This window comes from Diceros bicornis, chromosome 19 (genome assembly GCF_020826845.1).
Source record: "Diceros bicornis minor isolate mBicDic1 chromosome 19, mDicBic1.mat.cur, whole genome shotgun sequence".
Classification (NCBI taxonomy): domain Eukaryota; kingdom Metazoa; phylum Chordata; class Mammalia; order Perissodactyla; family Rhinocerotidae; genus Diceros; species Diceros bicornis.
The window spans coordinates 29,327,772-29,354,715 of NC_080758.1; the positions used below are offsets into that span (position 1 = coordinate 29,327,772).

Below are 26,944 nucleotides of genomic sequence, written 5' to 3' on the forward strand. Positions count from 1 at the left end.
AAATATTTTGCCTAGTTTTAAGTCTTCAATCATTTGGTTATTAGTCGTCTTATTATTTAGTTGTAAGAGTTCTTTATACATTCTGGATGCAAGATATTTGTTAAATATATATTTTGCAAATATTTTTTTACCAGTCTGTGTCTTGCCCCAGAGGGCCCTGTGGGAGTTTCAGACTCGGTGTGCTTGTGTGTGTGCGTGTACAGGTGTGTGTGTGAGAGAGAGACTAGCTTCCTGAGAGACTCCTGCTTCTGAATTCAGTTCTTCTCTACTACCGTCTAGAATCACAGGACAGCACGTAGAGGTACTTAAAGTTCACACATCTCAACAGTTTCATTTTGTGAACAGGGAGCCTGAGTCCCTGAGATCCCGTGGGTGTGGCGTCAGAGCCCTCACAGACCCTTGATCTCTAGAGGAAGAGGGCCCGTGGTGGGGTGCCTTGATGCCTTTTATTCTTGTGACCCCAGGCGAGTCAGGTAACCTTTCTGAGCCTCCTCACCTTGTCTGTAAGATGGGCACAGAGGTGCCTTCCTATGGGCGAGAGGCCGGAGCAGAGCTCTCTAGCCGACCGTCCCAACTCCAAGGTCGAGGAGAGTGTGTGGCACTATCTATTGCCATCAAAAGGCCTTTGGGAAGCAGAGGAGGAGGAGCCATGTATACATTAAGGAAAGTTTTGTTGAGCTCCATGCTGGGCCAGGCTTGGGGATGGCCTGGCCAAGTGGCTAGGCTGGGCCACTGCTCGGAGCAGTGCTGGGCAACCTTTTCTGCTTCGCTCTGGGCTATGTGGATCCTGGTTGAGGATGTCATCACCTCTTCTGCCAGAGCCCTTTCACAGCTCACCAGCAGCACACGTGCTGCCTAAACCAAATGCCTGTGTATGTGTGAGTGTGTTTAGGCTTAGAAACTCTCAAAAGATGGAATATTGTGGTCCACAGGTGGAGATGTGTATGAACAGCCTGTGTCCCATTGGTGTGAAAGTGCTCCAAAAGGAGCATGTGCAATGTGGCCACCAAGGAGGGAGCCGTAAACTGTCTCCTGTGAAGCTCCGCCCAAGCGTCCATGCTTGAATTGAGCTTGGAAGATGAGTAGATGGAAGAAGCTTGGAAGGGCTTTCTAGGCGGAGGGTACTGCGTAGGCAAAAGCATGGTGAATCCACAGGTGAACTCAGTGAGGGTGGTCGGGAAGAAGATGTGATGGGAGATGAGGCTGACAAGGAAGTCAGAGGTCAGGCTGTCACAACAGCTCTGTGTGGTGGTGGTGGGGAATGTTATCTCCATGTTATAGATGGGGAGATTGAGGTACCAAGAAGTAAGAGAGGTGTGCCCTTAGGCCTGTGAGTCAGTGGCAGAGCTCAATGTCCTGGCTCCCAACATTGCTCTCTCTACTGTGCCAGGCTGTGTCCCAGGAGAGACAGACAGTGCAGCTCTCTCAGGGCCCCTGTTCCTGGTAGCTGGATAGACTGTGTGGATCCAGGACCCCCAGGATCATCTGTTTGGCTGCCTGACTCCCTTCAGCAGGTGTCACTATGCCTTGATTCTGAATCCAGCCCTGTTCCTCAGAAGACCCCAAGCCACCGAAGGCGTGATGCCTTCTTCTCCTTTGGCCCAGTGTGTTGCCGCTCACAGCGCACAGGCCAGAACTGCCACTGCCACTCTGGATACTTGTGTGTTTTAAGCTGGGTATAGTGCCACCCCTGAACAAAAATGAGGTTCTATTATTAAGGGAGAAAGGGAGCTTGGGTAGGCTCTGTCCTACCCAGAGGCCTGGACATTGTCACGATTCTTCCCTCTCCCTCGTTCCCCATAGCCCGTCTTTTCCAGGCCCTGAAGCATCTCCCTCCAAATTTCTCTTGACGCCCTCTTTGCTTCTCTCACTTCCTCTGCTCTCCTCTCCTCTTCTCGGAGCTCTCCCCATCTCTCCCCAGTCCATTCTCAGCAGAGCTGGTACAGGGTTATCTTCTATAACGTAAACCCATCCTTGTCATTCCTCTGCTTGGAACTTTTTTCTGTCGGCTCAAGAGGCGCTCCCCTGGTGCCCAACCTTCCTCCCTCCTCCCCCTCTGCCCCTGCACTGTTGGTCTAGCAGTACCCATGCCTCTGTAATGTTAACTCTTCTCCCTGCACTGAATCTGGAATGCTCCTCCACAGACCGCTCTGCATCCATCCTTCAGAACCCTGCTCAAGGGTACCTCCTCCTGAGTTCTGCAGGGAGACTCACTCCCTCCTCTGCCCAACGCCTCCTTGACATGTGCTTCAATTACTGGGCCTATCAGAGGACCGGCTGGCACAGTAGACACTGGTAAATATTGATGGAAACAGCCCTGCGAGAGCTACCACACAGATAGAAGTGCGGTAATTAGGAGAGGGAGAAGCCTTGGGGAACCAGCTGTCAATCTTGGAGCTAGGCTACTTTTGAGCTGGATCTCTTCAGGAGGCCTCAGTTTCCCCCTTGCCACATGGGGGTAAAGATACTTGCCACAAGGCCAAAGAGACCCAGACAGATCATCTTGGATAATTCTTGTGTTTGAGCTTGAACTCCTTGCCTTTGAGGAGGCAAGGCTGAGTGCCAGTGGTTTTATCAAGCAGAAAACACAGCTGATGTGCATATGTCAGGGGTGGGAGGATCAACTGGCAGCTCAGCCCTTTAGGAAAGCAGTTTGGCAGCACATTCATACTTTTTGACCCTATACATCTACTACTGGGGATCTGTCCTGAGGAAATAGTTCTAAATACAGAAAAATAATTATCCGCAAAGATATCTATTGTAGCATTCTTTTCGATAATGAGAAAGTCTAAGTGTTCAGGGGGGGCAGTTAAGTTAAAGTCTAAATGGTCAGAGGGGGGAAGTTAAGTTAACCATGATGGACCCATGAAATGGAATATTATGCAGCCCATAAAATGCTTTTTCTAAAGGATATGCCACATTCTGGGCAATTCTTAAACCATGTTAAATTTTTAAAGGATATAAAGTTGCGTATATACCATGGTTATAAGTATGTAAAAATAACAACCCCCCCAAAAAAGTTTTTTTCTGTACTTAGACAAAAAACGAGAAGGGGCAGCAAATTAATCCATGGTTTATCTTTGAGTAGCAACACAAGAATTTTTTTAAAAGGTGTCCACTACTTTTAGAGTTATAATAACTACTTTCATAAATATGACTCTATTTAACATTTAAAAATTACCCAGTTGGAGCTAAGGGAGCCCATTTTAATTGTGACCTTTTTGGGATGAATTATTCGCTTGTCTCTGGGCCTTGATTTATAAAATAAGGGCGAGTGGTGTCCCTTGGGCAGTGCGTGCCAGGCCCTTCACGTGCATCAGCTAATTAAATCTTCACGATTGAAACCCCATTCTGCAGATGAAGAAGCTAAAGTTCATGGTCAACCCTCTGCTGAGAACTAGGTTTCTCGCTGGGTTCTGCCCTGGGACCACGCCCCTGCTCTGCACCCTCCCCACCCCAGGGGCTCCTATGATTATGGAGGTCTCTGCTGCTCAGGGGACAAGGCAGGTGAGAGGGACACCTGAGAGCACTGTGTCAACAGAGCCCTGCAGGAGTTTATCTTACAGACGGAGGTGGGTGGGGAGGTCAGTGTTTGCCAGCAGGTGGGACGAAGAGAGCTTTTTGCTGACTGCAGTCTGAGCTGCTGTGCTCTGCTGTACCTCTCCGGCCCCAGCAGCATTTTCCTGAACAGGATGTCCCCCTCAGCTCGAGTCCCCCGTTCTGTGTTCCCAACCTCCTCGGCGTCCCAGCACCCACCCCGACCTCAGATCCTGGACCTATAAAATGGGACTGGAGGAGACTAGAGATTCCAAACACCACTGCTAGGCAGCTGACACACAAAGCAACTCAGGTGTGAGAGCAAGAATGCTGGCAAAAAGGAGCCGCTCCTTGGCCTCACCCCGTCACTGCCAGGCAGGGATGCAGGCACAGAGCTGCAGGATCTTTGGATTTGTTCAAGACGAGCCAGAAATCTGGATTTTTTTAAAATATGAAATCTCTCTTTATAAATAATGACTCAAATTAAAATGCATACACATCAGGCCAAAGGAGAATGGTCTATAGGCACGATATGGCAATAGGCTGCCAGTGTGAGACCTCTGCAGTGCCTACCTCTGAGCACTTCTGGCTTGGCTCTCTGGTTCCTGGACTCCCGGTCAACAAACACTGCTGGAGACAGTGCTGGGCAGCATGACGCCCAGGCCTGTGAGAGCAGGCAGGTCAGTCTGCCGAGGAGGAGGAGGAGGCCCTAAGTTTGGCTCTCCTTGGCCCCCACACACTCCCTGGGCAAATACACAGGCCTCAATAGGGCTCTGTCCTGCTGCCCGCCAGAAACTGTCCCAGCTGTGTCTTGTTGTGTGCCAGCACTGCTCTTGGCAGGTTGCACGACCTCTTTATTGTCAAGACAATGATTAACCTTAAGTGCATATGAGGAAATGGGCCCTGAGATTGACTGATCTAAGAGCACACAACTGGCTGAGCTGGGATCTGAATCCAGGGGTGTGCAGTCGACTCTACCACCTGAGCTCTTGCATGTAGACATCACGCCCCTCAGAGGGCAGCTGCTGGTGCTGGTGCTAATGGCAGTGTTTAGTACATGGAGCCGAGCACACACTCATGAGTGTGATTATGTGTGCACACTGGTGCAGAAACACAGCTGGACCTATTGTATACAAATCTGTGTAATGGATAGCTGCGCTTAGTACAGTTGATTCCTGTTATTTGCCCTCGTTATGTGCTATGAAGCCACTGCAAACCCTGCGTTGGTGAATACTGAACGTTGCTCCTGAGGGAAAGTGCGTGGCTGGGTTCCCGCGAGCCTCTGATCACAGCATTTTCATCAGTCGATCGATACCTAACCTTGTTTATATGTGTTTCTGTTTAAAGACACCTTCTTTAATGCATATTTTGTTTCATTCACACTAAACTCATGCCAGCAGCACTATAACTCGCACCTGAACGAAGCTTATCTGACACCCGTATTTTCTCCATAAGGCACATCACAGCCTTCCTGTGCATAGGAACACTAGACAGCACTCTGGGACTGTGTGCTGGGGGCCATTTTGAACAGTGAAATCACCAACAAAAACACCAAAATGTTAAAACCGTGGCACTAAATAGACTGCGAAAAGGACACTTGTTGACAGCATGAGAAGTGGAACAAGAAGGTTGTCCTGTCCCGCCACGGTGGGGACGTGCGCTTCAGGCAGCTCTGCGCGTGTCCACGGGTGACCACGAGAGAACACGAGTGCTGATTTGCGGGTCACACGTAAATCTTAGTGAGTAGGTGGATCCACAGTCCAGCACCCACAGATGATGAGGACCAGCTGTAATTACATGTCTTTCGTCTTTCTCTGGGAGCCGTGGTCGGGATTTGGGATTGTTGACACACTGACTGGATTTTGTGAGTGTGGAGATGGCATTTGGAGGGGCAGCTGCAGTCAGTGCTGGTTCCACTCTCGGTGTTACGTGCCCTCATGACAGTTCGCTGGCCTCTGGAGCCTGAATGTCCTTGGTGGTAAAATGGAGAGGATGCCCTCGAACCTGTGGGGGGGACAGAAGGGTGAACTGAGGAATAAGTGTGGGGCACCCAGGGCTGTGCCTGGCAAGGTGCTGACTAAATGGCAGCTGTACAACCGTGATGCTCTCATCCTTTCTCTTAGGATCCAGTTATTCGGAGTTTTGCTCTGCAGTCCCTGCTAGATACTGAGAACCAGAGATGAATAAAACCCTTGTGGCTCATCGTCTAGTAGGACGGACAAGCCCACCTACATAGGACACTGTGTGTAAAAGGACTATAATAATATACACAAAGGCTTTTTTTGACTTGCTAAGAAACCCACACTCACTTGGGTGGTGACATCAGCCCAGGTGACTGCAGACCCACTTACTCAGCAAATGTTTACTGGGGGCCCGTGGTGTACTAGGCACCGGTCTAGGGGCTGGGAACTAAATAAAGAACAAAATGGGGCAATATCCTTACCTGCCGGGAGCTTCTATTCTCGAGACAATAAAGAAAATAAACACATGAATATATGTGTTTTTCTGCCCGCTGGAAACTCTGTCCCAGCTGTGCCTTGGACTGTGCTGTTGCTAAGGACTATAGAGGAAGTAAAACATGGGAAGAAAGAGGGGGAGTGCTGGGGCAGAGGGGTTTATTTTAAAGTGGTTGAGGATGGTTCACTGAGGAGGTGGCGTTAGAGCAAAGACCTGAAGTGGGGAGAGAGAAAAGATACTGGGCAGAGATCTGGGAGAAGAACATTCCAGACAGAAGGCACAGCATGTTCAAAGGCCCTGAGTGGGAGTGTGCAAGGAGGCAGTGTGGCTAGAGCAGAGTGAATGGGGGGAGTGGTAGGTGAGGTCGGAGAGACAAGGGGATGGGGGCAGGAGGTACAGGGCTTTATGTCAGCCATAGTAAGGGCTTGGCTTCCGTGCCAAGGTGGGAGCCATTTGGGGGGTTTTGGGTAGAGGAGCAACGTGATCTGATTCGTATTCTAAAAGGATCCCTCTGGCTGCTGTAGAGGTTGTAGGGGTGAGACTGTCACATCATCCCAGAGAGAGAGGGTGTCTCGGACCAGGGAGGAAGCAGTGAGGTGCCGAGAGGCGTCACATTCAGACCAGGAGTTCGTATATTGGACACGTTCATTTTAAGCTGCTCTGTTGGATCTAAGTGGCAAGGTCCTGAAATTCGGTTGTTTGGTAGACAATGATTGGTTTGTGTTTTTTCCCTTTTTTTTGCCAGTGGACCAAAGTAGGTATAAATGATTCTGTAGTCAGAATCATTTGATTGATGATCTCGTCATCTCCCGCTGAGATACAAACTCTTATAATATTTCAGATTAAGATTTTGGACTGGGATAAAGATGTAATATCTATGAATAAGAAGAATGTATTTAGCTGAATAAATAATTACTACCATTTGTGGAGTGCTTTCCTTATGCCAGGTCCTTGCTAGGTGTTTAGCATGCAGTATTGCTAATCATGACCATACTCACGCACAGATGTAATTAGCCCCGTTTTACAGATGAGGAGACTGAGGCCTAGAGAAGTAAAGTGGCGTTCCCACTGTCATAAAGATGGTGGGTGGTGGAGTCTGGAATTCAAATTGGAGCCCAAAGCTATGGTTCATTGGTCTCTCAGCGAAGGGGAAAAACTCAGTCTGAGACAAAGCGCTCTTAAAATAGGACATAGATGTTTACAGAATCTCTCTTTTAAAACATTTTTAAAATGCTCACTTTAGCTAAATTAAGGGGTGGGGCAGCTTCTCTAGAGAGAGAAGACTTCTTGGGAGAGGGGTTTATGAATTACCCACCCTCTTCCAACAAGTGTGGGCCATATTGGGCCCTGTCGAAGGCCCTGGATCTTAGCAAAGGCGAAAGAATTCAGCTTGACACGGAAATGCCTCTGGAAATCAGCTGGACAGGAATCAGCTGCTGTGGATGGCAGGGAAGCTGGCAGCTGGAGAAAGCAAGAGGATCTGGGAGGAGAGACAAAGGATGCTGAGTGGGGTGGGCATGGCTCCTAGGCTGAAACAGGAACGGTTGGGTGAACTGAGCTAGAATCTCCATCCTGAGCTCCCAGGAGCCTCAAGGAGACAGATGAGACTTGGCTTCCAACAGGAGCCACATGCCAGAGTGGTTGGTAGCGTGAGAATCAGCTGGCCCACCTTCAGCCTCATGTCCCCTGCTCCGATAGCTCACGGTTTGGCAAGTTCTCGGTTTTCAGCTTAGAAAATGTGGCAGTTGGACTAGATTGTCGTGAAATATCGGGAGAGAGAGTGCGAGAGATGGTGTGAGTTTTTGTGGTTCCCTGTTTTGGATTCCCAGGAAGATGGACGCTGTCTGGTCTCAGATTGGGTGGGGGACTATCTCCATGGAAAGGGGGTTGGGTCCCTGGCAGATCAGATGACATCTCCCCGTCCCCTTGACCGTTTGGTCCTTGTGTTCCACGGGTCCTCTGATCTCACATCAGCAAAGCACGCACACACGGGGCGACTAGGGTGAGCTTTGAGGGCACCCTCTTTCCTCTGTCTTAAGACCTTCCTTGCAGGTTCCCAAAGGGCAGTCCTCCCCGCTACAGCAAGTCCCATGCAATAATGTTTCTTTCTTTTTTTTTTTTTTTGTGAGGAGGACCAGCCCTGAGCTAATATCCAACGCCAATCCTCCCCTTTTTTCTTGAGGAAGACTGGCCCTGGGCTAACATCCGTGCCCATCTTCCTCTACTTTATATGGGACGCTGCCACAGCATGGCTTGACAAGCAGTCCGTTGGTGCGTGCCCGGGATCCAAACCTGCGAACCCCGGGCCACCGCATCGGAGCGTGCGCACTTAACCGCTTGCGCCACCGGGCCAGCCCCGCAATAATGTTTCTTTTAGCTTTCATTTTAGCGGGATCTCTATTTCTCCTGGGGAATTAGTCTGCTTCCCACGCTCCCTTAACCATGAGAACAAGAAGACTGGGCATAACTTCTCTTTTTGCATCCGTGGCCAGGAAGCTCGGAGTTGAATCTGAACCTTGTTATTGCTGCCATGGTTGTTTGTGGTCAGGCTGTGGTATTCCCTTCTTCCCTAGGCCTCGGTTTCAGTGTATGTTTCACTACATGTCATTTGCAAGCTGCCTTAAAGTTGGTGAGAGTTCTCCTGTCTTACCCCTAGGCTTTCCTGCCATGACTTCTTTACTCGAAAAGCTACCCTGTGTTCTTATTTTGTGAACTTTTGTCTGGATTCAAATGGGGGTGAGAGGTGGGGGCTGCTGTGCAGAAGCCTCATCACTAGAGTCAGGGGTTGAGTCCCAGCCTAGGCTCTGTCCCCCACTTGCTGGGCAACCTCAGGCAAATCACATGCTCTCTCTGGGTTTCAGTTTCTGTAAAATGATGGGCTGTGACAAAGTCTACCTGAGATCCTTTCCATTCTAGCGTTCTGAGAGTGTGTTAGCCCCTGCTGGTACTTGGGATAAATGTGGGGAGGACGCTGACTCAGGGATCCCAAGAAGCAAGGTGGAGATCTGAAAAAAAGAGAGGATCCAATGGAATGGAGGCCCATTGTCTTCCCTTTACTGATGCTTTAGAGCTGGGACCTTGGGAGGAGGGGGCAGGGAGAGGAGCCGGGCTGAGGCTGACAGCTCTATCAGCCAGAAGCCCAGGAAAGCATATGCTGCAGCCACGGTCACTGAAGGGCCTCCATCTGCCAGGAGCCACTTGCCAGGCAGCTGCCGAGCTGGGGGCAGCACCACAGCCCCTCGGTTCCCCACACCTGTGGTGTGGGGGTGACTGCTGAGGGACAGCCCCAGAGCAGCTAGACAGTAGAGGAGTGGAAACCAGTGTTCCCCTGCTGCCCCCTTCCCACGTAGGAGACCTGCCAGGCATTGCCCTGGAGAGCCACCCGGGCAGTTGGCTTGGCAAAAGGTGCCAGTAATTTCAGGATTGCCCCCTGGGCCTGCTCTGACTTCATCTGAGGTGGTAAAACAAGAACTGTCCCCTTCCAGGGGTAGTGATAGTAATAGCAAGAAGTCTTCAGTCCTCTAACTGTCCGGGAACTTCCTCCCTCCCTCCGTTCATTACCTTGGTTGGATCCCAATGAGACAGGCAGGGTCAGAAGGGTGGTTCCCACTGAATGCACGAGGTAGCTGAGACTCAGAGAGGTCAAGGGCCCAAGGTCACAGAGAGGGACCATGTGATGTGGCTCACAGGAGCTGGGGGTCTCTCCGTGGCGGGCTCTCAGAGCACCTAGGCTTCTGGGTGGGATGCAGTAGCTGTTGGGAGAGTTGAGAACAGTGGTCCTCATGGTGAAGGCTTCTCCTTTGCCCACAAGGCTGATTCGTGGAGAAATAGGGAGAGACTTACACTGGTCAGGGAGAAGCACACTTCTTTTTTAACAATCTTCCTTGCTCTGCTCACCTCCTGTTTCTGTGGGGCCCTGCTTTTATGGAAGCATGAGGAGCCCCTCATCTCTACCATGGTATTTTCGAATCTCCTGGGAAAGTAGATTTTTCCTCTTTTATGCAACGTAATGAAATGTGTCCCGGGTCTGTCGTATTATGAAACCGTCATGATGCAGTAGAAATGCAGGTGGCCACGACCTTGGGTGACTCTGGAAACCGCTGCAGCTTCAGGTTTCTCGTGTCTGATGGAATGGTCTCCACCTGGCCTCCCAAAAGGGAACTCATGAGGATAAGATGGGGTTGTGGATGTGCAAAGGAGCAGCCTTGGTCTCCTCCAGGCTGACCCAGAGTCAGGAGCAACAGAAAAGCACCCTGGGCCCTGGCCCAGCTGCCTGAGGTCAGGTAGAGGGAGGAGGGCTGGTCCTAGCTCCTGTTCTGTCACAACTTGCTGAGCCATCCCGGGCAATTCCCTTCCCCTTTCTGGACCACGCCTGTCCTTTTACAACTGTTCATTTAAAATATATATTATATAGATTTTTTTAAATTTGTTTTTCATTGATATATAATTTATATACTGGAAAAATCACCCTTTTAAAATGTACAGTTCGGGGGGGCATCTAGTATATTCACAAAGTTGTGTATCCATCACCACTATCTAATTCCAAAACATTTTCATCATCCCCAAAAGAAACCCCATACCCATTACCAATCCTTCCCCATCCCGCCGCCTTCCCCCAGCCTTTGGCAACCACTAATCTGCTTTCTGTCTCTATGGATTTGCCTATTCTGGATATTTCGTTTAAATGGAATCAGACAATATATGGCCTTTTGTGTCTGGCTTCTTTCATTTAACATAATGTTTTCAAGGTTCATCCATGTTGTAGCACGTATCAGTACTTCGTTCCTTTTTATGGCTGAATAATATTCCATTTTATGTATATACCACATGTTGTTTATCCTTCATCCGTTCATGGACATTTGGGTTGTTTCCTCCTTTGGCTATTGTGAATAGTGCTGCTATGAACATTTCTGTACAATTTTTTGTTTGAACACCTATTTTCTATTCTTTGGGGTATATAACTACTGTGGAATTGCTAGGTCATATGGTAATTCTATGTTTAACTTTTTGAGGAACTGCCAAACTGTTTTCCACAGAAGCTGCAGCATTTTACATTCCCACCAGCAATGCACAAGGGTTCCAAGTTCTCCACATCCTCGCCTATACTTGTTATTGTCCATCTTTTAGATTATAGGCATCCTAGTGGACGTGCAGTAGTATCTCGTTGTGGAAAGTACATATGGCAGAGATTTTTAACCTGCAAAACCCCTTTTAAAAAGTAGCCTTACTTCAGACCTTCTATATGTAGAACAGATACAAGAGGAGCCTCTTCAGGTGAAATGGGAAAGGAGGCCTGAGCCCACCCCCTCAGCAGTCCCAGAGGCAAGTTCTCTGGGTGGTTTGAAGACCACTTGACTCCAGGCCCTCCAAGCTCTGGAATCCGAGTCTAACCACCAGAGACTTCCTGAGGAGTGGCCGCCTCAGCCCTCAATCCCAGCCTGGTTGCCTTGGGAAGCCTTTGCAACATTTGGCCAAGATGTGAGTCTGTCCTGCTGCTGTGCTGGGGTTACCACAGTGAGAAAGAGTCCAGTGGCTCCCATCTGTGGTTCCAGCTCTGAGGGCAACTTGTGCAGGACACAGGAAACAAGCTGGAGAAAGGCCCAAGTCCAGGAAGAATGGTCCTGGGTTTCGCTGACAGTGCGGAGGAGTGTTGTGGCTTCACTGTGTGGCCATGAAGCCAGCGGAAGGTTGACTGAAGTCCTCAGCTGTGACCAGCCTTTGTAGCCCTAATCCCCTGAGGTCCAGAGTACAGCTGCTGGAACACTCCCAGGCTGGTCTTCCATCTCCCGCTTCTCTCTGCATTAGCATTCTAGGAGCACCAGGCGCTCTGCTGTTTGACGGGCAGAATGTTCTGCATTCTCGTGTTGACAGAGGGAGGACCCCTCCCAAGTTCTGTTCTGTTGGTTGCAATGCTCTGCTTTCCACAGCTGTCAGAGGCTTGAGTCAGCAGACACAGATTGTTCTGTTCCCTTGGATTTTAGGTTAGCTTTCTTCTTTTATTGATGGCTAATTCTTTGCAAATAGATGGTTTATGGTACTTACAGGGACTTTCACTTAGCTAGAATATTAGATTAACACAAGTACCTGCTTTCTCTCTCGTAACTTGTTGATTGAGTAAAATGCCATAGTGTCTCTTTGAAGAATGCAGCTTCCTAATTTTACAGATGTGAAAACTGAAACCCAGGAGTTCTAGTAATTGAAGTGGGGGAAGAAAGCGTCCATTGGAAGTCATCATTTCGTTAACAGCCCAAGGATCTGGGATCCAGAAGCACCTTAGAGACCATCTAATCCAACCCCTTGCTCTATCAAACATGCCTGTTTAAACCATTGTGTTCCTAACATTTGTGTGTTGATTGTGTTTATTTTTGTGAAATTCCCCAGAGAGTGGTGTTCCATGAGTTTCAACCCAAGGCATGGCATGCTAAGTGGTCAAGACAGTAAGTGACCGGAAAAGTCCCAGGAGGAAAGGGCTGCAGGGCAGAGCCTGATAGAAAGCGTGTGAGGTGTGCATGAGGACGGCCAGGGAAGGCGCGCCAGGCTGGGCACACAGCCCGCACAGAGCTGTGGGAGCCACTAATGGGGCTTTCCTGGGGCGTCAGCAGGCAGCTGAGAGCAGGTTGGAAAGGGTATAGATGAGAGGTCCTTGAATGCCGGGATCAAGAGTTTTGCCCTAATTTTTACTTCCCTGGGGGCATCTGATGAATTTTGAGGAGGTTCCAGCCCTTCTTCTCCGTTGTTCCTCCTGCTGCCCTGACTCAGGCCCTTCTAATTTTTTGGTAACCTCCTAACTGGTCTCCCTGCCTCTGTTCTTGTCCCTTCCTGGCCATACTGCTCAAAGGACCCCCATCCAGAGGCTTTCTAAAATGCAAATCTGGTTGTGTCCCCCACTTTTAAGGGCTGTCAACGGCTCCCTGTTGTTCACAGGACAAGATCCTGGCTTATGTGGCTCTGTGTGGCCTGGCCCCGCCTCCTTCTGCAGCCTCACCCCCACTGTGCCTCCGCCTTCACCAGGCCCCCTGGTTTCCTGAGCAGCCCTGCTGTTGAATTACTACTGCCTTTGCCCAGGTTTCACCTTCCCTCCCACTCGCTTTCTCTGCCTGGTGAACTCCTATTCATCCTTCAAGACCCAGTGAAAATTTCTTTTTGGAGAAGTTTTCCCTGACTCTCCTGAGGCCACCCATTATGCCTTGAATGTGTTTCTGCCTTGAAGCTCACATTGCATTGCAGTTATCTACTTCCAAAATACTGGGCATTTCCCGTTTTTGAGTGTTTGCTGTGTGCCCTGGGCTAGGCCCCATACGTGCGTTATACCGTGTTATTCTCACGGTGACCATATGAGGTGCATTCTGTTATAGCTCTACTTACAGATGAGGAAGCTAAGGCTCGGAGAAGTGGCGTGACTTGCCCAAGGCAGGCAGCTGGAAGGTGACAGAGCTGGGATTTGAGCCCAGATCTGTTTGACTCTATCTCCATGTCCTTCCATCCCCTGCTCCCTGGATCCTGCTGTATCCCCTGGACCCCCATTGTAGGCCCTCAGGAAACTGGGCGTGTGAGGGGATGGGCACAGCAGGGTTGCCATGGTGCAGCAGGTTGGGGAAAGGGAGGGAGGCTGAAGAGAAGGGGCTGGGTTTACTCTGGGTCCGGGTGATGAGAGACTGTCAGCCCAGCCCCCTGCAGCTAAGGGTTTTCTTTCCACCTTCCATTCCAAGTGGCAGCCTCTGGCCACCTGGGGACAGGCCTGCAGGACTCCAGGCCAAGCAGGCGGCATGGTGACAAATGCCATGGCAATCTGCCTCCTCTCTGGGGCCTAGAAGGGAGGGAGGACCTGAGAGAGCACAGGGCACACACTGAGGCTTCTGAGCAGGATCCTGGAGAGGTGGCGCCCTTTGGGCCTGCGTGGCTTCTGCCCTCCCATGAGGGACCCCAGCCTGCAAGGTCTCGTCCCAGCAGGGGAAATGCCACTTCCACCTCTGTCCCAGATGAATGGCTGGCTCTGGCCTCCCAGGAGACTATCAGCTCCATCCAGGTACAAATGCTGTCCCCTTCCCACCCCCGGGCCAGAGAGGAAGGAAGAGAGAGCTCAAGAGGAGGGAGGGGCGGGGTTGCCAAGCAAGGTAGGAGCAGGGACAGCTGGGACAAAGCCCTCATTGTACCAGAGCCCTAGGCAGCTCCGAGGCAAACCAGGCATCCTGCCTGCCTCCCAGGACCCTCCCTAGAGCCCCACCCAGACTTTCCTAGCTCCTTAGCAACACTTGCCCAAGCTGGCTTGGAAGAGCGAGGCCCAACCTCCAATCTGAGTCCTGCCTCTGCTGAGAAGTCCTCTGAAGGCACAGCCTCCTCTTTGCATCCTCTCAAAAGCCAGGAAGGAAGGAGCGAGGGTGGGAGGGTGGCTGAGGAAGCAAGGCTGATGGGGGCTAGAAGCCAGAGTCTGCTGGGCCTGCAGCCGTGTGACCTTGGGCCCAAATGTGGTAACAAATCCTGCCTTGAAGGACTTTTATTTGAAGTAATGGGCCAAGGCACACAAAAGCATTCAGCATGGTCGCCTGGCCACAGAAGGGTTCAATCAGTGGCAGGTGATCCTTGAAGCCCTGGCCCACCCATAGGGAACAACTGTCGCCCCCTGTGCCCAGGAGGCAGTGAGCCATTGGTGGCCCTCCTGACAAGTGTGGGGGTGCACCATTGTCCCCCTGCCCCTGTCCCATGGTTCCTTCTCCAGGGTCCGGCCCTGCAGTTCCAGGAGGCCCTGCCTCCACAATTGGGCATGAGGGTGCAATGCGTTGCCAAGCTGGGGCAAGCAGCTCAGGTGACAAGAGTGGTGTCAGCAGCTCCTACACCTGGCACCCAACACCTCCAGGCAGACAATGCTGGCTGTGTCTGGGCCCTCCAGGGGAACAGGCCGCTTTCTGTATCACAGCCAGGAAACAGGCCACCTGAGCAGCACCTTTCTCAGCTCAGGAGGCAACCCCACCACTGGTCAGGATGACCAGGCTCCCTGGAGGCCCCGACGTGGGAAGGGGTGTTGTCCTGGGCTGAGGACTCCGGGGTTTGAGAGCCAGCCCCTCAGCATCTGGTATTGGCCTGGTTCAGAGAGGTTGGCCCTGCCACACACAGGGGTGTGACTTGGGCAAGTCCCTTGCCTCTCGGATTCCTCATCTGTGAAGGGATGATGAGCACTTCCTCCTAGGGTTTTTGGGTGGAGTCGATGGCCTAATGTAGGTAGAGTACTTGTCCCGGGGCCTGGCGTGGAGCGGGGCTCAGTGAGTGCTTCTCTCCCAGCATGAGGGAAGGCCCGAGGCACAGTGTCCTGGGCTGAGTCGCCTGTAACCCCGGCTATTGTCCCTAGTCCCTGCTCTGAGTACACGAAGAAGGGACTGGGGTGTCTGGAGCTGGCACAGGACTAGCATGTTGGCTGCAAAGAGCCCAGGCCCCTCCACCTCGGACTCCAGGAGCTCTGGGCTAATGCCCAGTGCAGGCCCCCTCCCCACATCAGCCAACACCTAGCCCAACGCGGGGCCTATCCCCTCCTTAAACCTCCATAGGGCTGCCCATGGAGCCCAAGGCCCTACCCAGGAAAGGGGCCTAGGGACTCCTGGGCAGGAACCAGAGGGCCTGAGGCCCCCTACCCACCTGTCAGGAGGGCCAAGGATGGGTCTCTGTAGTCATGGTCACTTCCTACTGGGTCCAGCCCACTGAGATACCCCCAGGGGAGGGATTCTGCTCCCATCTGCCCCCTTCCTCGTCTGCTTTGAGCCTGCTGAGTTCCTGGTGCATGCCAAAACCAGCACGCGCATTTACACAGATGGGTGCAGGCATGCTTTTGTGCTGCACGTGTGCGGGGGGCCCAGCTGCATGTCCTGCATCATGGGCAGGCCCCCTGAGCACGTTCGCTGAGACATGTGTGACACATCTTGGAATGGCAGAGACATGGTCCCTTTTTGTGTTCATGTGTATCCATATGTCTTTCTACACACGTGTGCTGGTATGTCAGTCTATCTTGTCTCCCCTGTAGCCGGGAAGCCCCGAACCACGCACCAACGGGCACTCTGGGAAGGTGACGTCGAGACTAGCCCAGCCTAATTTGAGGTTTCTGCTCCAGGAGTCCTCCAGCCTGCAGCCCCTGTGGAGGAGGGAGGATTGACCAGCACGAGGGTGGGGGACCAGGTGTTAGGGATCTTGGGGGGCCTGGCTTGTAGCGTGGAGGACTGAGTGCTGCGCTGGTGGTCAGCGGCCCTGCCCCAATGCCCGTGTGACCTTGGGCAAGGCCTCCGCTCTCTCTGGGGCACATTCACTCATCTGGAGAACGTGGGGTTGGACCATTGAGTTCTGGCCACCCCTGAGGCTCTGACAATCGTGATTTGGGTGGCGGGAGTCTGCTAAATTTGCTGGTGGAGGCAGCTGTGGCCAGAGCCTGGCCTGCCAGACCCTTGCTCCGTCCTGGGGTGTCCTGCTGAAGGGCAAGAGGAGAAGCCATGCTGGGCAGCGGCCCCAGCGAGAGGATGACGTGGCCCAGTCCGGCCCTCCCCGCGGCCCCCCCAATGCGGCCTCTCTCCTCAGCCCCGGGGACACCAACCATCTCGCCCCTCACCCGGACCCGCAGCCTCATGGCCATGTCCCTGCCAGGCAGTAGACGGGCCTCTGCTGGATCCCGCAGGTGAGTCTCCCCCTTGCCCAGAACCTTGGCCTCAGAGGGCGGGAGGAGAGAGAGTCTCTGTCCCTACTCTGCCACTGACTTGCAGTGTGTTTTTGAGCAAGTCTTTTCCCCAGTGTTCCCATTTTTAAAATTGCTTGCTGGCACTCGCCTGCTCCTGGAACTGTTTAAGGGCTCAAATGACACGGTGGATATGAAAGTCCTCTGAAGAGTTAACCCATTGGATCCCCACCATCATCAGTGTTGTTGTGTGGCCTTCACAATTACTGGAGGATGTCGCGCAGTCTTCCACTGAGGCTCACTCGGCCTCTCCTGACTTTCACCCCTGTGTGCCCCGCCTCCTGTCCCTCCTCCTGCCTGCCCCAGTCTTCTCCACGTCTGTCTTAGTCTGTGCAGGGAGTTCCTCCTCTGGGCCTGGGGATCCTGGAAGTTGAGGACCCTTGGTAAGGGCAGGTGGGGCCCCACCCTTCGCCCACAGTCCCGCCCAGCCTCCATTCTTGTCCTGGGGAACCAGGAAGACCAGCCTCCTTCTGGTTTTCCATCTTGATTTGCACTGTCTGTTCTGTCACCCCTGTCTGTGCGTCCCCCTCTCCCTTCTGCTTCTCTCCCCGGCGGTGACCCCAAAGTGGGGGCCCTTTGGGCCGCAGCGGCCTGGCGGTGTTTGCCCAGTGTCCGCAGCTGCCCACCAGCCAGAATGAGCACCTGCCTCTTCTTCCCGCCTCCAGGCGCACCTCTCCGCCCGTGAGCGTGCGGGATGCCTACGGCACCTCTTCTCTCAGCAGCAGCAGCAACTCGGGCTCCTACAAGGGCAGTGACAGCAGCCCCACACCCAGGTAACCAGCCCCTCCCCTCCACCCAGCCCAGCCCAGCCGGCTGGGAACCTGGGCGCCCTGGGGCGTGCGAGAAGGTGGGTGTTCTAACTGTCCTGATTCCCGCACACTCACTGGCTGTGCGACCTGGAGCAGGTCTTCTCTCTGAGCCTCAGTTCCTGTCTAAGGTGGATGTGATAACACCAGCTGCACAGGACCAGATATAGTGGCTTAGACAAACTAGGGGGGATGCTTTCAGAGCAAGGGGCCAGAGGCAGGGAGCTCCCTGAAGTGTCAGGGACCCCGTCTCCTGTCTTCCTGCTCTACCAGCCTTGATGTGCAGCTTCTGTCCTCGTTGTTACAAGGCAGCTCCTGCACCTCCAGGCATCAGGTTGGTGTCCAGGAAGGAAGAAGGTAGAAAGGCCAAAGCCCCCCCGAACCGGGGCCTCATGTTTCTGAGAAGGGACACCTTCCCCAGGGAGTTCTGTCTACACCTGGTTGGCTGGAACTGGGTGAAGTGCCTGACTCTGGCTGTAGGACCAGGTGGTGCGGGGAGAATTTGTGTTCTCCCCTGTACAGTGCCACCTCAGACGAAACTGGAGTTCCATTGGGAAAAAGGCAAGAATGGATATCGGAAGGCAATTCATGGCGTCTGCTATCTTGCTCTTCTCAGGGGGACACTGAGGGTTGCAGAGGTGGGGATGGTTTAGAAAGCGAAACGTGTTATAGATGCAGCCTGTGCTAAGTTGTGCTCTCAGGAAAGGCGACCGAGACTGAAGAAGAAAAGCAGGATCCGGGTTGGGGAGACAGATAAAGGGGAGCCGAGGGTCCTCAAAGACTGGGAAGTAAGAGCTGTAATGGTGGTACCCCACTCTGTTTCCCCAGCACTGAAATACAAGTGGAGGTAGGGGTATGTGGGCTTGGAGTTCAGTCACTTCCCGTCTGAGTCTCCATTCCCTTATCTGTAAAATGGAGCGACAACCCAGAAGCTTCGGGGAGTTGATATCTGTGCCCTGCTGTATACTGCAGGTGGCCTGTATCATAACTGCCATCATTAAGACTCGAGAGTGTAGGCGGGAGAGGCCCGGAGACTGGCCTGTAGCTCCCCGGCGCAGAGCACCTCCTGGGGAGGCCCGTCTTGCCCCTTCCAGCAGGGAGCGTGTCAGGTGTATGATGTGATGTCAGATCACGCTGAGGCAGCAGCTCTCAGAGTTTTCCACCAAGACACGCATGATGGGTGACATGCGTGTGCGGGAGCATACCCCAGCCTCCTGGCCGTAACTCCACCCCAGAACCTGGGGGCGTGAGTGAGACTGATGCATTGACTTATGCTTTGAAAAGTGTATAATTGGCGACTTTAATACTTTTTCATTACTAGCAGATTTTTGTAATGCATGTCATAACTGCCGCCCTCGGGGGCAGTCCCAACCCTGAGGCGGAGAACCGCTTCCATGGAAGGGTCTTCTTCTTGCCCACCATAAGAGGTGCTGCTGCCAGGTCGGCACTGGGGCCTCAGCTGTGGCCTCACTGCAGATAGCCAGGCCTTCCAAGGCAGGAATAGTTGAGAGACATGAACTATAGTGTATTTTTCTTATTATTTATATAGATATATATATATTTTTTCCAACAAAGATACAGCTAGTGACAAAAAATGTATGAGTGTTAAGTGTTATATTGGGAAGAAACACTCATGAAAGCAAAGAGAAAAAGTTAAAATAGTTACTTCTCTCTAATCCTCAACTCTTACTAGTTTAGCCAGTCCTAGTTCGTCCACCTCCAGGCAAGGGGAAAAGACCTCTTCTTACTGACCGCAGGTCGGTGCCCCTCTGCCGAAGTCCTGGCAGGGTACAGAGTGTCTGCAGGACTAGTGCTGGGGCTTCAGGGTGATCTGAGGTCCACACCCTCGCTGGCTGGCTTCTCTGTTGAAAGGATTGTGTAGGAATCCCTAAGCTCCAACCCACGCCACTCCTCTGCCCCTTGCCTCATGGAAAACAGGCCTGCCTGTGACTTGACTTGAGTTGAACACGGGGACTGGGAGGCGATAAGTAGAAGAGAATCATTTCTCTTTCTCTCCACTTCTGTTGCCACTTTCTCTTCAACAGTTTACAATTTACAAATACGTTTTCCACAATAAACTTGAGACAGCTTTCACAACACTTTTAATACTGCCTCCTACTTGGGTGCTTCTGCAAAGGGGCCTCACCAGGGCCTGTCTTTTCCAGGCCCGTAAAATGTCATTGCCCCTCCCTAGACCTGGGGGTCCCCATCCCCTAAAGGAGCAGAGTTGGGTGGCAACAATGCCTCTGCCAAGTTGTGTGAGGACGTGCCCAGGTTTTTAAGCCAAGATCTCAGGGGTTCTTTTATGAACAGAATAGCCCATAGGCAGGAAGCTGGGAGTTGAGGAGGCCAGGCTGTGGTCTGTGGGTGGAGCTGGCTGAAAGCCTTGGCCCTCCCTCCTCCACTGAGTGGGAATTCTTCCTCCTCGCACTGGTGGGACGGGACCAGGGCGTGCTCACCACACGTGCATGCCTGTGCCACCCGGTGCTGGAGAGCATGTGGCTGCCGGGAGCAGTGCACGTACAGCCTGCCGCCACCTCAGGGTGCAGCTGTTAGTGCATCGATGCCCAGAGCCAGTGAGTGTTCACACAATGTGCTCACGTGCGCCCCCAGAGTGCCCATGTGTACACGCAGATGGAAAGGGTCTGCGTGTGTTTGTGTGAACAGTGTGCATGGGCTGGTGTCCTAGTACTTGTGACTGCCCCTGAGGGCGGCAGCAAGATGGTGGGGATGTGCGGGCACTGGTGTGTGTACACGTATGTGGGCGTGCAGGCACGAATGGACCGGGAATCAGTGTACTCAGATGTGCACTCCAAGTAAGTGTGTGTGCATGTGGTGCAAGCCCACGTGTACGTTGGGACGGGCGAGGAGGACGTCAGAGTGTGTATGGAGACAGCTGTGCCTGCACACACGTGTCTGCCCTCCCTGTTCCCCGTCGTGGTTCTGCAGACCAGGGTGTGAGGGCTCTCAGCTCTGGGGGGTGCTTCCTCCTGCACAGGGGAGAGTCCTTGTCACCATGCAGACCCCCCATGCAAGCCCTGGGAGAATTACGGGGAGAGGGTGGCCTCTCCCACCTACCAGTCCCCAAACTCCGTCTCTGGTTTGGGAGACTGGACGCCTGAGACTGGGATGTACCACTGGGACTGGATTGACAGAGGCAGTGTCAGTGGAGTGCTTGGCATGGTGCCAGGCTTGTGCACGTGCTCTGTAATATGTCTCCCACCCTGGCTGGAGGAGCACTGAGCTCCCCACCCTGATGCTGTGGTCCTCATGCAGAAGACCTGTGGTAAAACCTGCCTTCCAGAAGGGCTAGTGTTCTTGTGCCCACACAGGCCCTGTGGGGGAGGCCTGGCCTGGAACCCTCTGGTGGCTGTGGGACCAGGACTCTTAGGCTGGCGTCCCCTTGCTCCCTGGAGGCGCAGGGCCTGTGCCTGGCCAACCCCTTCCTCTCTCCCCGCTGACGAGCGTCCCCTTGCAGGCGCTCCATGAAGTACACGCTGTGCAGCGACAACCATGGCATCAAGCCGCCCACCCCAGAGCAGTACCTGACGCCACTGCAGCAGAAGGAGGTGTGCATCCGGCACCTGAAGGCCCGGCTGAAGGACACGCAGGACCGGCTCCAGGACCGGTGAGCGGGCGGCCAGGGACGGCCCTGGGAAGCCCTGGGACACACCGCTATCTCCTCATTCAGAGGAACCAGGACCTGGGGCCTCTCGAGGAGGAAGGAGGGGCTGCAGGCGCCTTCCAGCAAAGCCCCATTTGAGCCCACTTCTCGAGCCCCAGCCCATCCCTGTCCTCCCCTCAGTGGCTGTCCTTGACTACGCAGGATGGCTGCTTGGGGCCAGGCCCAGAGCACGTCCCAGTGAGGGCCTTCGGACCTCCCCTCCGCAGTGCCCTCCCGTTTTAGCCTGGCAGCCCCTTACCTGCTGGCTCCTTTCCACTTGGGGGAAGGAGCACAGGGCATTCTTCCTGGCTTACCTTCTCTGTGGGGACAAAGTCTTTGGTCCTCCTTTGCTTCCTCCCAGGGAGTCACTGGGGGCTCTTGGCCCGCAGTTCAGGCCCCAGAAGCCTTCCCCCTCATCTACTTACAGATGGTGTCCAATCATGGGGAACCTTTCTCTGAGCTCCTTCCCCACCCAGGGGTCCCCCAGGAGCCCCCGCAGGCCTGTCTGAGTGCATTCTCCAGACCTGAGGACCAATCCTGACCCTCCCAGCCTCTGCCTTTCCAGGCTGGCGGCTTTGTCTTCATGGTCGAAGCTTCAGGGCTGCCCTCTGATCTCTTCATCATCTTGACCATCTTCTCCAGGCTCATTCAAATACGCAGCCGACTGTGAGCTGGACAAGGTGCTGTGCAGGGCACTGGAGGTCAGGCAGGCCTCCACGGCCACGTCTTCCTATCTTTTCTATTTTTTTTATATATAGCAGCTTTATTGAGATGTAATTCACATACCGCACAATTTGATAATTTTTATTCTATTCACAGAATTGAGCAACCCTCACCAGTATCTGATTCTAGAACATTTTCATCCCCCCACAAAGAAACCCCGTTCCCAGTAGCAGTGATGCCTCAGCCACCCCGGTCCCTGGCAACCACTAATCCTTCTGTCTCTATGGACGTGTCTGTTCTCTGGACGTTGCCTATAAATGGAAGCATTCAGTATCCGTGGCCACATCTTCCTTGACCAGCGCCCTGCCAAGTAGCCAATCCAGTTTGAATTTGTTGTGGTTTTGAACTGCGGAAGGCTGCAGGTGGCATTCTGTGAGGCTCCTAGTCTGTAGAGCTGGGATGTCTAGTTTTATTTTCCATCTTCTTGGAGGTGCCCTGGGTCTGCTTGGCCATTTGCACTAAAGTCCTCAGGAAGCAGACGGCCCGTCTCCCAGCTTCCTTTCGAGGGCTGGCCCGGCGGCTCGGAGCCGACCGTCTGCCTGTGTGGTTTGGGCGGGTGCCCTGTCGTGGATTCGCCCACACCTCAACTCCCTGGCCACTCTCTGCCAGCCTGTCACTCTCGCAGGAACCTGTGGCAGGTCTTTACTGGCCGTGTGGTCACACTGCACACACTCTCTGGACATTCCCTTTGATACCGCCATCCCCACAGGGGAGGAGCCTGCCTGCTCCTCAGAGATGCATCTACACTCTGTGCCTTCGTATGCTGGGTCCTCACTTCCTGAGATGCCCTTTCCCCCATCTTGCTGCCTTGACAAACATCCTTCAAGACCCAGCTCAAATGTCGTGTCCTGCAGCCCACTGAGACCTGGACAGGGCTGGAAGCCATAGCTCCCTGGGGGCCTGCTGGCTCCAAGGAGATGGGGCGGGAGCAGCCGAGCTGGGCGTGCCCAGCTCCTTGTTCCAAACTCATGCTTCCTCCCAGGGCTCGGCATCAGTGAGGAGCAGGGAGAGAGGCAGGAGAGCCCCCACCATGAGGCAGGAGAAGTGAAGAACAGGTATCCCCCATACCTGTTGGCATGTCTGTTATTGCCGCTCTGAGCAGCTCTGGTCCCTGGGGCCACCCCACTGCCATCCCTCAGCTGTGTCCTGTTGGGCAGTCCATCCCCTTCCAGATGATGCCATGGCTGACCTTCGTGGCCACTGCGGCCTCTTCAGCATATTGTGGCATGAGGTTCCTGGGCCCATTTCCTGAACTGAATTTCCAATCTGACTGAAAAGTACGGGGTGCTTGATCTGGGATGGTCACTCTGCCTGGCATATAAGCCCCAAAGTGACAGTCATGCCATTTGTGGATTGTATTTATGGGAACGCAGGGTTTGGGCTGAGTGGCTGTGTGTGGGCCATGTCACTAAGAATGTGCAGGACGAGGGACACCCGGGGCAGCATCTTCAGTCTCCTGAATGATTTTCCTCCTTTCTCCCTGCTTATAGTCCGTCCTGTCCAGTCTTGCCCTGAGTTTACCTCTGGCCTTGATGGCTTGTTTTTCTAACTTGCCTCCCTCCCCTGTGCCCTCCCAGATTCATCTGTGACTCAGGGATTTAAAAAGACTGAGGGTTTCTGGACGAGTCTTCTGTCTGCCCTGCCTGCACTCACCTCTCCTCTCAGGAGGAGCTCTGTCTTTTCCATCCATCTTTTCAGCCTTTCCTATTTAGGATAGATACATCTAGCATGGATGAAACAGAGACACCCTGTTTTCATCATTCTCCTCTGATTCATCCACCTCTTCCCATCCCCCAACTTGAGGGAAGATATGAAATTATCAGCTTCCCCCCAACATTGAAGGCAGTAATTTCTCTCATAAAAACAAAGTGGTCCATCCTCTCCCCGGGGCTCTCTGGACAAATACCCCTCCATTTAAAATTTCCACAGCCGGCTTTAGTAGGAGGCCATATTCCCTTCTATAGAGCAGAGATTTTAGGTTTAGTTTTTGTTGTTTTATGTTAAGATTTTAAAACGGATGTATTAGGTTTTTATAGCAGTAGCATTTTTAAATTGAGAATTGTTATTGTCTAGTCTCTTCTGTAGGTCATAGATTTCAGTGTGGACAGTCGTCTGCATCCCAGCCCCGGGGGTGGGAATGCGGTGGGTTTCCTGTCGCCATCTCTTCCCCGCAACCCTGAGGAGGCCTCTCCTTCCCGGGCCCCCCTGCCCCACCGCTCCCCTCGGGAACAAAGAGACAAAGGGAGGACATTGAGTCCTTCCTCCTGTTTTTAGCTCTGAGCGGCGGCGGCACAGGCCCTCTGTCCGTGGTGACAGCCCCCCTTGCCTGTCCTTGGTGGTGGTGACAGGCCAGGCAGTGAGCGTGGGTGTCTCCTCTGCCCGCAGGGACACAGAGATCGATGACCTGAAGACGCAGCTGTCGCGCATGCAGGAGGACTGGATCGAGGAGGAGTGCCACCGGGTGGAAGCACAGCTGGCCTTGAAGGAGGCCCGCAAGGAGATCAAGCAGCTCAAGCAGGTCATCGACACCGTCAAGAACAGCCTGATCGACAAGGACAAGGGGCTGCAGAAGTACTTCGTGGACATCAACATCCAGAACAAGAAGCTGGAGACGCTGCTGCACAGCATGGAGGTGGCCCAGAACGGCCTGGCCAAGGAGGACGGGGAGTCGGCGGGCGGCTCCCCCGCGCGCTCCCTCACCCGCAGCTCCACCTACACCAAGCTGAGCGACCCAGCCGTCTGCGGCGACCGGCCCCCTGGCGACCACGCCGGCACCTCCGCCGAGGACGGGGCTGACAGTGGCTTCGTGGCAACCGATGACACCCTGAGCCGGACGGACGCGCTGGAGGGCAGCAGCCTGCTGTCATCAGGGGTGGACTGTGGCCCTGAGGAGGCCTCGCTGCACAGCTCCTTTGGCCTGGGCCCCCGCTTCCCCGCCAGCAACACCTACGAGAAGCTGCTGTGTGGCATGGAGGCCGGCGTGCAGGCCAGCTGCATGCAGGAGCGTGCCATCCAGACGGACTTCGTGCAGTACCAGCCTGACCTGGACACCATCCTGGAGAAAGTGACCAAGGCCCAGGTCTGTGGCACAGTCCCCGAGTCAGGGGACAGGTGCCTGGAGCTGGATCCCCACCCCCTGGGGCCCAGAGACCCCGACTCAGCAGTGGTGGTGACGGTGGGTGACGAGCTTGATGCCCCGGAGCCCATCACCCGAGGGCCGACGCCACACCGGCCTGGTGCCAACCCCAACCCATCGGTGAGCGTGGCGTGCCCCGTGGAAGAGGAGGAGGAAGCAGCCGCAGCCGAGAAGGAGCCCAAGAGCTACTGGAGCCGCCACTACATCGTGGATCTGCTGGCCGTGGTGGTGCCGGCCGTGCCCACGGTGGCCTGGCTCTGCCGCACCCAGCGGCGCCAGGGCCAGCCCATCTACAACATCAGCTCCCTGCTGCGGGGCTGCTGCACTGTGGCCTTGCACTCCATCCGCAGGATCAGCTGCCGCTCGCTGGGCCAGCAGAGCCTGAGCGAGGCCGGCGCCTCCCAGCTCTGAGGAGGCCCCGCCCGGCCAGCGGCCCGGGCGGCCTGACCACTGATTGTAGGGGTGCCGTCCTCCCTCGCACACATTCCCGTGGGGCATCATCTTATTTATTTAGTTTTGGGTTTGGAAGTGTTTTTTCCGGGGTGTTAACAGTGTCAGGGGGCTGGGAGTAGGGGTTCGGGGATGGCATCCCAACACTTCGACAGGAGACAAGGGAAGAGAGACCAAGGGCGGGGAGGCCGCTGATTGGACAACTGGCAGAGAGAGAACGTGGTGAGTCCCCCAGCCCGGCCCCTGTCCACCTGGTCCTTCCCACAGGGCAGCCCCTGCTCAGGAAGTCTCTGGTGTGTTGTTCCAGGGAGGCTGGGCTGCGTTGCCCTTCAGAGCCTCCCTCACCCGCTACGTCCTGTCCAGTTCCCTGCTCACTCCAGGCCCTCTCTCCCAAGCCACCCCTTGCCCTCGGCCCAGGCTTCTGGGCAGGTACCATCTCCTCAGATGGAGGCAGCTGCAGCCCAAAGTGTGGGCACCTGGCCCGGACTCCGAACAGGGTCTGGAACCACTTGGTCTGGGCTTGAGCTCCAGCCTCCTCGGGCTGCTCCCCACTCTGGGATTCAGAAGCACAGTCAAGGCCATGGACCTGAGGAAAGACGATGATGGGCGAGAGGTGGCAGAGGGCAGTGTGGGTTCCGTGTCTTGTCTGCTCGTCCCAGACCTTCCCCACGATCTGGTTTCCTCTTGGTGCTTCTGGGTGTGTCTGATAATTCCTCCTGTGAGAGCTGAGCCAGACGGGCTTGGTGCTGGGCTAGGAACGCTTGCCTGGGCCCCAGCTCCCACCTGCATACTCTGCCAGCACGAGAAGAGGAGGCGGGGGCTGGCAGATCGGGGGGTGGCGCTCCTCCAGCCTTCTGAGATGAGGCCTTGCCTCTGCGAGGCAGGGCCGGACTCAGCAATCCTAAGCTGGTTTGAAAAGCCAGAGGCCATGACTGCCCCTGGAGAGCTCCCCGCAAGCTACTCTGGGGGCCCCAGGACCCACTTCTGCTTTGCACTATGTTCACTTGGGAGCCTGGTTCTCACGCATCCCAGGATCTCCTGTGAGGTGGCTGCTTGCTTTCCAGGGTGAGGGATCCCAAATCTTAGGCCTCTCTGCCTCTGGGGGGACTTCTGAGAGGATGAATGGCAAGATGGGGTATTGAAGCCATGATGTTTGTTCAGGCCAAAGCGGGGTGCCCTGGGATGTTTCCCAGGCTGGGGTGGGGCTGGCAGGAGCCCTGCAGCCTCCTGCTCCCAGCCCGAGCCCAGTCGGCTTGGGAAGGCTCACTGTCCCCCTCCTTCCCCAGGACGGCATCTGGGACCCCCAGCAAAGCTGCTGACATTTTATTTCCATTGTTATTTTACAAAGTAAACCCATTCCTCTTCCCCTGCAGGGCTCACACCCATCTGGTCATCGCACCCACTCTTCAGAGTTCGGCCGCACATTGAAGGGGTGGGCAGGACCCTGTGTCTTACTGACGCCA

At 54.1% G+C, this 26,944-nt stretch overlaps 1 protein-coding gene across 2 annotated transcripts in view; it reads left to right on the forward strand.

Annotated features, from left to right (window-relative positions):
• The window catches only part of SNPH (syntaphilin), a 38,549-nt gene extending 11,608 nt beyond the window's left edge, over positions 1 to 26,941 (forward strand). Inside the window, exons 3-6 of one of the 2 annotated variants that reach the window (XM_058563036.1) lie at positions 16,549 to 16,645; positions 17,368 to 17,475; positions 20,987 to 21,136; positions 24,281 to 26,941. In XM_058563036.1, coding sequence (XP_058419019.1) covers positions 16,596 to 16,645; positions 17,368 to 17,475; positions 20,987 to 21,136; positions 24,281 to 25,442 — 1,470 coding nt within the window. In that variant the 5' untranslated portion in view covers positions 16,549 to 16,595 and the 3' untranslated portion in view covers positions 25,443 to 26,941. Of the gene's footprint in view, positions 1 to 16,204; positions 16,646 to 17,367; positions 17,476 to 20,986; positions 21,137 to 24,280 lie in introns of those variants that run through there. The other variant, XM_058563035.1, reaches the window with a different exon arrangement.
• The last annotated feature ends 3 nt before the right edge of the window (positions 26,942 to 26,944 follow it).